Source organism: Anser anser, assembly GCF_964211835.1.
Source record: "Anser anser genome assembly, chromosome: 25".
NCBI lineage: Eukaryota > Metazoa > Chordata > Aves > Anseriformes > Anatidae > Anser > Anser anser.
The window spans coordinates 6,073,189-6,084,968 of record NC_139746.1 but is presented as its reverse complement, the minus strand read 5'-3'; the positions used below and the strand labels follow the sequence as shown (position 1 = coordinate 6,084,968).

The 11,780-nt window shown below is 53.5% G+C and overlaps 1 protein-coding gene across 2 annotated transcripts; it reads left to right on the top strand.

The window, feature by feature from the left end:
- Window positions 1–2,681: 2,681 nt before the first annotated feature.
- LOC310886285 (acidic leucine-rich nuclear phosphoprotein 32 family member B) lies at window positions 2,682–11,780 on the top strand. 2 transcript variants are annotated; one of them, XM_083810672.1, is made up of 7 exons: window positions 2,682–2,880; window positions 6,052–6,201; window positions 6,665–6,787; window positions 7,903–8,101; window positions 8,434–8,555; window positions 8,994–9,048; window positions 9,901–11,780. In XM_083810672.1, exons 1-7 carry the CDS (start codon window positions 2,827–2,829, stop codon window positions 9,987–9,989), a joined length of 792 nt encoding a protein of 263 aa, XP_083666798.1. In that variant the 5' UTR covers window positions 2,682–2,826; the 3' UTR covers window positions 9,990–11,780. The 2 variants fall into 2 exon arrangements, with proteins under 2 accessions (XP_083666798.1, XP_083666799.1); XM_083810673.1 differs by having other exon boundaries at window positions 2,700–2,880; window positions 8,437–8,555.

The following is an 11,780-nucleotide window of genomic DNA, read 5'->3' as shown; positions in this document are numbered from 1 at the left end:
CGGCACCGCCGCGTCTCTGCAGCGAGGAGAGCCCAGCCCCGGCCGGGGGCAGCACCTCGAGCCCTGCAAGAGTCAGGGCCCCAGGTCCCAGCTGGGAAACAAGAAGAAAAAAAGGAAACCTAGGGAATTTCTTCTAAAGGCTGCCGGGGACTGGGTTAGCTTTGTTCGCCTCCTTCTTGGTGAGGGGGCACACGGTCTCAGGTTTTCTGGTCTCCCAGTCCATGCCTTATTTGCTTGTAAATCTCCAATAAAATTGCTCGATCTCATCCTCCAGTTATGGGGGAAGATCCCTGCATCTTCCTGAGATCCCCAGAAGGTCTCAGGAGTGAGATGCACTGGCGAACTGGCTGCATGCTGGTTCACGCAGGCACCGTCTCTCCATGCAGGGCTGGCAGGAAGGTGCCTGCAGGAGTTGTTGTTGTAGGTGTCCCCACAGCTCTCCTGTGGCTGGATCCCAGTCTGTCCCAGCAGGACCAGCTGCTGGGAATCTACAGCAGCCGGGAGATCTGGGGGATCTCGTTCCTGTTCTGAGGTCACAAAAGCGTGATGTGATGTGGAAGTCCTCGTGGTGCATGGAGTGGTAATGGCCCAGTCGTACAGGATTCACTCCGTGGAGGCACTAAGCTAGGAACAAAGTAGCTGAAGCAGTGCAAAGCACAGACATAATATCATGTTGTATAATAGACAGATAATACGTTGTTCTGAGCATCTGTGCTCCAGCTTGCATGAAAAGCCCCAGACCTGAATTTCGACCCATGTCAGCATTTACGGTCCAGCCTTCCAGTTGCTGTCACTTGCACAGTAAATTACCAGCTTCATGTAAATGTGCCCAAACACAGAAAGTTTAGATCAGTTTAAATGCATCTACCAGACATCAAATACCAGACACAGCTTTAAAATCAATTCAGTTAAATCAGAGCAGGGTTTTGTATTTTAAGACAAACATAAAACGCAGCTTCTGAGGAACCCAGTGCAGTGAATCCCAAGGGAGGGGAGATAAAGCCACCCTGGGATGGGCGGAGGGGGGGACAGGGGGAGGGAAGCATTGTTTTCTACAAAGAACAGGAAACGAGCCTCAAAGAGTACATGAAAGAGACCTTAAAACAAATGCAGATCAGCAAGGGGGGGGGGGAGCCTCTCCCCTCATCTCCCAGCTGCTCTGCCCAGGGACAGCCTGCAGATCTGCTGCTTTTAGCAGAGGGGGCTCCCGGTGGGGAGGGTACAAGGGTGCCGGGAGCTGCTGTCCCCTTCCGGGGCAGGGCTCCATGAAGCCCCAGAGTGAGCCGGAGGAGCCAGGATTCACCCAGCGAAAGCGGGCCCCATGCTCTGCTTCACCCACGAGGATGCAATTAATGGAGCTCGGCCAAAGCCGCGCTTCACGCCCTGGGACGGGGCAACTGGGCAACGCTTTGGGCTTTGCCACAAGGCTGCTCTCCCTGCTCGCCCAGTGCATGGGCACGTATAGTCCTCTGCAGCGCTCACGTGCCTCTGCGCAGCTCTGGTGACAGGGCAGCTCAAGGAGAGGGGACACCGACACGGTGCCCACGGGCTGCTCGCCTTGTGGCAGAGAGCCTGAAGCTCTCTGGCACGCAGCGGGGCCAGAGAAATGGAGACACGGTCGGCAAGGGGAGATTGCAGAGGCCAAAATGTACCATCTCTCAATGCAGTTCTTCATGAAAATGCCCGTCGCTTCTCCAAAATAGCCCTGCTTTGGGCCCCTTCAGAGGTTCAAGCCCTCTGCTGAACATGGCCACTTCCTTCTGCTAGTCCTAATAAAACACGGTTCATGTTAGAGCCAACTGGCAGAAACGAACAGTAACGCACCAGAAAGCCATTTCCTCACATAGGAGGAGAGCCGGTGGCCCGCTGCCAAAGGGGACAATGAGGGACTCTAGGGCTAGTCCTGCAAGCCCTCGTGTTCCTGTTTACGTGGAGCCCGGGTAGTCGATCAGAGAGCTTTCCCTGCATGTTTTTAAGGTAACGTTTAACGAAGTCACCCACAGCAGTGCCACATCCCAGAGGGATCTGCAGGCAGAGGCTGCGTGCGTGGCAAGCGCAGAGGGCAGTGCTGTGTCCTGGCCAGGCGTCGCCATCACTGGGACCCTGACTCGTCCCTGAGGCCCTGCTGGGGGTCCCTGGGGGCGGTGGCCGGAGCTGGGAGGTGAAACACCGTGGTGACCCCGTTGGCGACAGAGAGGTCCTGTGGTGACCTTGTGCTGGTTTGAACAGGGCTGGGGCAGAGCCCCACAGGGCCTCATGTACCCCGTGACCGATGCCAGCGGGGCCGCCTGAGCTCTCTCGGTCAGACACAACCAGGAAGAGCACGGGCGGGTGCCACAGGCCTGGAGGTCAGCCCCCTACCCCCAGACACCACGCCTGAAGGACGGGGACAGACCCCATCCAGCCTGCGGGCCCGCGGGCCCCTCTCAGTGTCCCCATAACAAGATGGATCCACGAGGGCTGCGTGCGTGTGGCTGCGAGCCGAGATCCGGGGACGGGGACCGGGGGGGGGGTGAAGGACGAGCCGCCCCCCCTCGAACCCCGCTCCCCGCACCCCGTTTTGCCGGGGGCCGCCCCCCCGGGCCCCCCAGGCCCCGAGGCGGCCGGGGCCGGGCAGGGGGCGCTGCCGTGCGGCGGGGCCGGGGGCTGCGCGGTGCGGCGCGGCGCGGGGCCGCCAGGGGGCGCGGCGCGGGGCCGCCTTTGTTGCCGTTGGCGCCTTCCTCTATATAAGCGGCGGCCGTGCGCGGGCTCGGCTCGGCTCGGTTCGGCTCGGTGCGGGGGTTTTGCGGCTCGGCTCGGTTCGGCCCGGCACGGCCCGGCGGGAGGATGGAGATGAAGAAGCGGCTCACGCTGGAGCTGCGCAACAAGAAGCCGGGCGAGGTACCGCGGCCGCATGGCGGGGAAGGGAGAAGGGAGAGGGGAAAGGGAAAGGCAGCGGGGGCCGGCCCGGCCCGGCCCGGCTCGGCTCGGCCTGGGGACCACGCACCGCTGGGGGCGGCGGCGGGAGGGAGGCGGCGGCGCTATGTCGGGGCGGCTGCACGGGGCCGGAGCGGGGCCCGAGCTGCGCTCCCCCGAGCCCCGGGGCCGCAGCTGTGCCCGTGCCCGGGGGCTCGCCCGGGATGGCTGCGGGCGGCGGGCGGCGCCGGGCTGAGATGGCTCCCGCCGCTCCGGGGCCGCCTAACATGGCCGGAGCGGCCCCGCGCACGCGGCTCGGCCATGTTAGGGGCGGCCCCGGGGCGCCGCCGGCCCCCGCCGCCCTTCCCGCCGCCCGCGGGCGCCATGGAGGGGCCTGGGCGGGCCGCGGGGGCCCGGGGCGAGGCCTCCGGGCTGAAGGACCGGGGGGGGGAGAGGGGTGGCGAAGGGGCCGCTGGTGGGTGCTCCCCCGGGGTCCCGGCCGCGCAGGGTGCCCGCAGCAGGCTGGATTGCCTCCGCGGGTGGGTGTGGGTGCCTCCGGGCTCGCCCCTCGGCAGCCAGGGGCTCTCCGAGCGCGGCCATGCGCTGCTCCTCCGCCAGAGCCTCCTCCAGCCCCGGCCTGCGGTACCGCCGAGCTCCCGCTGCGGGCTGGGGGACGGGGGAAGGCTCCGTGCCATCGCCTGGGCCTCTTCTGGCTAACGAGAGGGACGTGGGGCGCTTGCAGCCCCCGGGGTGCCGCTTCCAGGGCACCACAACACTGCAGAGGAGCAGCGCAGGCTGCGCTTTCCCCACCGCTGGTGATCCACGGCCCCTTCGCTCCTGCGCAGAAGCAGCCAGGGCTGCGTGGGCTCGCGGCACAAGCCCTGCGCGGGGTGTCCTGGTAGAGGAGAGAACGTGGCTGTTGACATCAGGGGTGGAAATCCCCTTGCTCGGGCCACATGCGTGTGAGCGGGGTTTCTGAAGGTTGCTGGTCAACTTCTCAGAGGGGAGGAATTTTGGTGCCACGGCAGGGACGTGAGGAATCGTGGAGGTGCTGTGCTAAATCCACCTAACCTAAAAAAAAAAATAAAAAATGAGGTGATAGCTGAGCTGCATTAAATCACTTTGCTGTACTTCTCCAGTGCCTCCTTGGCTGAACTTTCTGCTTCCCAGTGCCTGCCTGTGGCTAGTACGTCCTTCACACAGCAGAGGAATGATGTCTCCTCATCTGGTGGGGCCAGTTAAACTGCCTCGCTGCTGGAGTGATTAGATCAAGCTGTCCACAGTGGTCAGCTGAGGCTTGAGGGTTGGATTTTTGCAGCTTTCCAAAGCATTTGTGTTGTCCTTTCAGCCTCTGCTCCTGGGAGCTGGCTCACTGCCGCTGTGCTCAGCGGGCAGTGCTTCAGAAACAAGGCCTGCCCTTATCTGAGGCCAGCCTTGTGGCCCCACTGGCATCCTTATAGCAAGATAGCTGTGGCTGTCACCTAGCTCTTTTGACAGATCACTGCGTCTCTGCAGCATGCTGCCATGGGCAGCTTAAAATCAAGCTGGGGCATAAGGAAAAAAAGGCTGTAAATGGAGGTTGTGGTAGAGGTTAAAGCCTTCACGGATGGTAAAGGAACTTGCAGAACAAGAATGTTTTGAGGAGTAGAAGTGTCCCTTCAAGGCTTCCAGCTGCAGGTTTCCTCTTGTTTGACACCAGGAATTTGAGTGAGTGGCATGCTGGGGAAACAAGCAGGCTCAGAGCGTGCGTGCCCCGCAGCCGAGGCTGGTACGAGCCAGTACTGCTGCTGGAAGAAGCAGTCCTGGCTGCTCAGTCCTGTTCTGCTGTTGCGCTGCCAGCTGCAGCGTTTGTTCTGCCATCCAGGGCAAGGCGCTGGTCCAAGTTAAAGCTGGTCTCTTCGCAGGTAGGTTGGTTCTTAACCTAGTAATGTTCACTCTCACCTCTGTGGCCACACCAACCAAGTGGCAGCTGTGAAGTGCTGGCTTTGGTCGCCTTTATGCTGGGGGACTGGGTCTTAGTTTAATCAGAGACTTTTGTCTGAGGAGCAAAATGAGTTCAACTGCAAAACTCCTCGTTGAGCTTGTTTGCTGCTGAGCTTAGAGCCCTGACCAGTACAGCCACTTCTGGAGTTTGTGTTAACTCATTCTGAGCTTTCAGGGCTGCCCTGGCAACTTCACAGCACAAGAAAGTCTGCTTCTAGTAGGGCAAAGTGAATTTCAAATGACTTCTGGCTGATGTGAGCAGGAGAGGTAAAATTGGAGAGCTGCAGAGGAGGAATTTGGAGAGCATCACGAGCTTTCTGGCCAAGACTAATTTTTGCAACGTGCTGTGAAGAATGTGTGGGGTAAAAGCAAGTTTTGGGAATGGCCCATGAGAACTGGAGCTGGAGCATTCTGTGCTTCAGGGAGAGAGGAGGGTGCCAGGTATGTCTGCCCTTTGGGTGTCTGGAGGGGGGGGAGCAGATCACTGCTGTGCTTTATGGTTGTAATGGCACAAGGGATTTTGTGCTGAATTACCAGGAATAGATTACTTCTCTGTACGTAGTTTGTGCTTGGCAAAATATCGTATGCCATCAGTGGCCCCCTCATGAAGGGCTTGGAGGTTTTGGAGAGTAGAGTTTTTGCTCTGTGCTGAGACTTTTACTAGGAACATATGCTTTCAGTGAAACAAATCCTCTGGGGGCAGGTTTTCCAGTGCCCAAGGCAGGTCTAGTGTTGTGGGGAGAGCTGAAGAGGATGACAGAACCAGGTGATGTTTGGCCTTTGGTTATTTCAGCCTAAAGTGCAACTCTGGAAGCTTTTTGAGGCCTTGTGTGCGAGATGCTTCGCAGCTTCATGGTTGAGCCCCTGAAGGTTTCCTGGTAGAGAAGGCAGACCTTGGCTGGAATCATATGATGTGGTACAGTGGTAGCATGCTGCACAGCTTGTGCTTAGAGGGTATAATCCTTGCCACAGTTACAGATGCTGACTTTGTGCTCTTACAAAAATTAGTTGGCTTTTAAGACCTCGGTTGCTCCTTAAGGTGAGTAGGGGGGACCTTCAGATGTGCATGTTGCTATGAAATGTCAGTCACTCGGCCTAATGACAGCTTGGTAGACTTGAGGTGAGGCTTGACTTGGGAATGCAGTGACAGCTTCTGAGTGTTTCTGTTGGTAGGTGAAGGAGCTGGTTCTTGATAACTGCCGCTCGGACGATGGGAAGATCGTTGGTCTCTCTTCAGATTTTGAGAACCTGGAGTTCCTCAGCATGATCAACATCAACTTGCTGTCCGTCTCCAATCTACCCAAGCTTAACAAACTGCGGAAGGTGAGTCAAACCTGTGGTCCTATCTCTCAGCAGTCCTTGTTCTGAGACCTTGCTGCCCTGGTGAGAACTTCTTTTCCTGCATCAGCCAGGAAAAAGACCATTTGATTCTGCTCTTTCCTTTGAGGCCTGTAAGCTGTGTGAGAGAGGTTGTTTTCTAATATTTGAGAGTATTTCTGAGCTCATATTTTTAACATCATTTTTCTCTTGCTTTTGTTATGCTGCTGTTGAAAACTTCAGTAACGTATTTTAGATTTTAGAAATTGCAGTTAGATAGCAGGATATGTAATCCTGCAGTACACAAGTGGCTGGGAATGCTATGTTAGCTTGCGGAAAAAGGGTCTCAAAACTGGAACTGCTTCTCTAATGAATGGGGTTCTGTTGTAGTCTGGTTGTCAGGGAATTTTATTCCCTGTGTCAGAAGCTGAAAAACACTTTGTGACCATATGATGCTTCCTCCTGGCAGCTGGAGCTGAGTGATAACCGGATTTCTGGTGGCCTTGAAGTTCTAGCAGAGAGAACTCCTAACCTGACACACTTGAATCTAAGCGGCAACAAGATCAAAGACATCAATACTCTGGAGCCCTTGGTGAGTGAAAGGCTGTGCTGGGATCTAAGGGATGACGTTTCCTTTGGGGAGCATGTCTGTGCAGCAGAAGTCCAACATCTTGGTAACTGTTCCAACAGCACTTCGTGGTTCTGATGGGAACAGATGAGTGGGTCCAATTTGAGGCTGGGCTAATAGTTAATGGCTCCACTGTCTGGAAAACCAGCAGCCAGTTGCTAAAAGAAGCATGAAATTGGGCTGGATGAGTAAAACTGTGGATGCAGTGCTCAGTGTCCATCTGAGAAAGGACCGTTAATGGGTTGGATGCAGTTTGAGGTAGGTGGCACCTGGGGTGTCATGGAGATGAGTTGCTTGGACACCAGTGAGGGTTTCCGTTGCATCAGTCCAAAGATGCTGTCCTGCTGGGCTGTGACCCTCGCACTCAGGGTGCTGTCACAACTTGCATTGCAGGGGGTTCCTGTTATAAATGCAGAAATGCATCCCTGGTGCATCTAAACTGCCCCAAAGAAGGCTTTTGCCTTGTCATCTAGACTCTGTAGTTGTGAAAGGCCTGATCTTGGGTCTTTGCCTCTGTAGCTATTGCCTTTGGTCCCTCCATCCCTTCCAGAAAGAGCTTGCAACTGCTCTCCTGTACTTAGCCTGGTGCACAGTGTGATAGCCTGTTTGGAAGAGCTGCTGTGGCTGTGCTGAAAGGCACATCAGGTTTAGTCTGCAGACACTGTGTTCTGGTCTGCTGCCTGTATTGTGCTCTCTGGTATGTTGCCTGATGTTTTTGGGCAGCGTGAGTTTGATTCAGTGATCCCTCCTGCTTTGTGAGAGCTGGGCACTGTGTGCTTGTTGCCTGCTTTGTCCAGGAGGAATTAAGATTTCAGTACGGCTTCAAAGGGAGCTGTCTTCAAGGAGGGGAAGCTGTAGGACAGAGCAGCTGGAAAAAAGGAGTTGTATCTTAGTGTGAATGTTGTCCGACACTTAGCAAAAGCAGCGACTTATCTCCACCAGGGGAGCACAAGGTGAAAATAATGCATGCAAAGACTGTTTTGTCGTAGGTATGGGTAGTAAACCAGCTGTATTCTGATGGCTGCGTGATCCTCTAATACTGTTCATTTGTAAATGATCTACTGACTTGATCTTTGCAGAAAAAGTTGCCAAACCTGCATAGTCTGGACCTCTTCAACTGCGAGGTGACAATGCTCATCAACTACCGGGAGAGTGTGTTCACCCTTCTGCCCCATCTCACCTACCTAGATGGATTTGATGCTGATGACCAGGAAGCCCCTGACTCAGACCCTGAAGCAGATGGGGATGGACTGGAAGATGAGTACGAGAATGGGGAAGGTAAGGATTTTCTACTGGTTTTCTTGCTGGGGAACAACCCCTTTTTCCCTTCTGCATGATTGTGTTGCTAAAAAAAAAAAAGGCGATTATAACTTGCTGCTTAAGTAGGGGCTGTCTGGACAACCCCTCCCCATTCCTTCCTTTGGCAGGCAGCATGAGAAGTGAGACTTGCTGCAGGCTGACAGGGCTTGTTGCTGGCACTCCCTGTGCATGCTTGTTCTCTGTGATTTCTTGGCTATTGCTCATGTAGTGCTGCAGTAGGAGGTGTTAGTGTACTGTCTGGGAATAGCAAGGATTTTGAAACTGTAATGCTTACCTCCTTCTTTTGATAGAAGGTGAGGAAGAGGATGATGATGAGGAGGAAGATGATTTGGATGAAGAAGTCATTGATGAAGAAGATGACGAAGATGATGACCTGGAAGGTGAAGAGGAGGAGGATGGAGTAGATGATGAGGTGAGACTTTCTGTTGTCAGTGTACATCTGCAGCAGTGTGTTGGCATGTTCGATAGCGTGCTTGTCCCTTAATCTTGTGACCCATCCGACCAGGTGTCAGATGCTTCTTCATGGGCAGATCAAAGGGGTCCTGCCCTGGGCTCTGGCTTTTCCCATCTTGCTACCTTTTGACTCCATCCAACGAGTTTGCCTGTTCAGTATTTGTTTACTGCTTGGTTTGATACTTCTGTGACTTCAAGTGATAAAACTGTACACCCCCCTCACTAAGGGGTGCAAGAGGGTATTGAGGAAACACAAGCTTCTCCATGCTCAGCTTGTACCTGTCACCCTTAGGTTAGAGTACGGCAGGAGAAGAGGTGAAGGAAAGTGTGGTTACAGAATTACACCTTGCTCATGGGATTGTGGCTTGTGTAACAAGGTGTCTTGTTTTGATTCCAGGAGGAAGATGAGGAGGAAGACGGTGAGGATGAAGAAGAAGATGAAGCTGATGATGGTAAGTTGAATTCTAACAAACTGTTTGCAAAGCTGCCTTGACAGTCTTGCACATTCTCTGGATTCTAAGAGCTTCCCAAGCTTCTGTGCTGTTGTTGCCTTCAGCTTTTCCTTGATAAGTGCAGTGCTCCTACTTGTGGGCACTGCTACGCTGCTGCTCGTGCCTGAGCTGACTGCAGTATAACATCTATAACCTAAGGGTCATGGGGTGGTGATGGGGAAACAAGCTTCAGTGGCTGTTAATGCTTACCGAGCTGGGTAGGTGTGCCAAATAGTAAAGGTAAATTGCCTAGGGAACCAGTTCTGAATAGCTGGACCTGATAGTTCTTGCAGGATTAGGGCTTCTGTCATGGAAGCTCATGTTAGCAGACTTTGTGAGGAGATGCTCTTGAATGCTCACATGTTCCTCTCTCCTGTCAGCTACAGAGAGGGTAGTAAACCTGAACTTGATTTGAGTCCAGACTCCTTTAGTTCTGACAGGGTGTAAGCACCCAAATTAATGTTGATAGAATATAGTGGCTGCCATGACTTTAAATGACCTTGCATCAGTTTGGTTAGAAATGACCAAATTCTACAGATCCTATACTTTTGAGAGCGCTCAACAAACAAGCCTTTTGAAGCACTTGATGAAATGTGGGATGCTTAGGGGGCATAAAAAATAGTTAACGTCTCATGTGAGCCTGTGCTTTTTAGTAGCATGGGAAGCTGAGCAGGGTGGATCTTTGTTCTGTAATGGTGAGAGTCTAGTCTGTGCTTGTTCACTGGCAAGCTGTGGCTAATGCAGCTTGTAGCCACAGTTTGAGTGCTGTTCCACAAAACTGAACAGAGCTTCATGCTTCACCTCTTTTTGCAGACCTTCCACGAGGGGAAAAGAGAAAACGAAATCTAGAGGATGAAGGAGAGGAAGATCCAGAAGACGAAGAGGATGATGAGGATGACTGATCCCAGCAAGCCAATCAGTTTTACAGACTATGACTGTGCTTGTCTTAACTTCCCCGTTGTGTCTATGTGAGACTGTAAATCCCCGTCTCCCACTCCTCCCCCCTTTGTATGGCTGCAGCGTCCACAATATATTTTTTTAAGATGTAGAATACTGTAGGCATTCAGGGGAATCTTCCATACAAGGCTCTCTTTCTCACAAGTATCTCATGACCAAAGGCTTTCTCCGTTCTGTGGTTTGTGCAGCAGTTTGCAAAAAAAAAAAAATTTCCTCCTAGGGTATCTTTCATGTCTGAAATCAGCCTTGCCACACTGGACCCAGAGCTCCAGCTCGCCACCCTGCCTGACAGCAAAGAAGGCGTTTGCTATCTGCATGCCCTCAGACCTGCTTTCTGAAGACGCTTGAGCCATCTTGAGCAGTGGGTGCAAATCTGGTTCATCTGAATGGACTCTAAGCAAATGATCACTGAGGTCTCTCTGATCAGAAAAAAATGGTGATGTGATCTCTGGAGATGCTTGAAGATACTTTAGTGCTGGGGATGTGGGGTGTGCCTGGGGTCTTGGGTGGGGGGGTTGACTGCTTACAAGACCCTGGTACCTCTGGTGATGCACCTTGCAGTAGCCCTGTACTTGCTTTCCTATTTTTTTATAAACTGGAATATTTTTCCTGATGGCCACCCAGTAACTTCCACTTGCATGCCCAAGTAGGGCTGATCTGTGGCTGTGAGCCTCTGCCATGATGAGGTTTCTCATCACCATAGCAGCCTTTAGGAAGAGGTAGGAAATAGCAGGTTTAGGGATACTGCACTTCTGTCAAACTCCTTTTCGCACTGTACAGAACATGTTCAACCAGTATCACTGTGATGCACCTAACTCGGCGTTCCCCGGGAGACCGTGTTAGCCTATATATTCTCAGGGTCCTTCTGCTAGCCAGTAACAGCTCTGGACAGTTGCCTCAGCGCTAGCCTGGTGTATGCGTCCTCCTCCTTTTTCCTTTTCAGCGTGAAGAGAAGTGCATTGCTCAGAAGTCCAGCTCGTTCCCATTCAGGCTATTTGCGCACTGCAGGAGCGCAGACAGCGCTGCGGACCGCGTCTCCCTCTGACCTGGGGTGTCTGGAGCAGGGAAGGGGAGGAGGGGGGCTGAAATTGGCCAGGGGTAACTCTCCACTGCAGGGTCTTTGGCCCTTCCTTCCTCTGCCTCGAGGTGTTCAGACGACACAGCCGATAGCTTCTGGAGAGACCTGGCCCCGTGGCCTCCAGGGATGGGAACCGTTGGGTGCTGGGTGCCGGGACAGCGGTGCTCGGGCGGGGCAGCCGCTGCTCCTCCAGGAGGAGCATGGTGCCGGGGCTCGGGGGGCACTGGTGCTGCGTGGAGCTCCTGGTTGTTGCTTGGGGCAATCTGTCAGCACCCAGCACTCGGAGGTGAGGTTCACAGCGGTTCCTTCAGGAGCGGTGTGTGTTGCAGCACATCTGAGTCTCTGTTGCTTTGTTCTGTTCTTGCTGTTGTCTCTTGCATTGTACAGTAGCTGTAACCATTCGGAGAAGAACTACTCCTGTAAAATGCAAACTGAGTAACTTATAAATGTTAAAGGAATTTAAAAAAAAATTCAGAGCAGCAGTTACTTCTAATTTTTCCCTGCATTTTTAGCAGATTGTATGGATTTTATATTAGCCTAGTAACTGTCAGGTTTTGATTGGTCAGACTAGTCCCAGAAATAAGGATCTCCGGCCCTTTTGTATCTTTTGTTACAAAATTTGGATAAAACTTTTAATAAAGATTTCAGTTTTTAAAAA

Bases quoted from the DNA above. Each gene is read 5' to 3' on its own strand.
- LOC310886285 (XM_083810672.1), top strand. From the start codon at position 2,827: ATGGAGATGAAGAAGCGGCTCACGCTGGAGCTGCGCAACAAGAAGCCG. The intron at 6,202-6,664 runs GTGAGTCAAACC...TCCTCCTGGCAG, and splicing joins AGCTTAACAAACTGCGGAAG to CTGGAGCTGAGTGATAACCG. The intron at 8,556-8,993 runs GTGAGACTTTCT...TTTTGATTCCAG, and splicing joins AGGATGGAGTAGATGATGAG to GAGGAAGATGAGGAGGAAGA.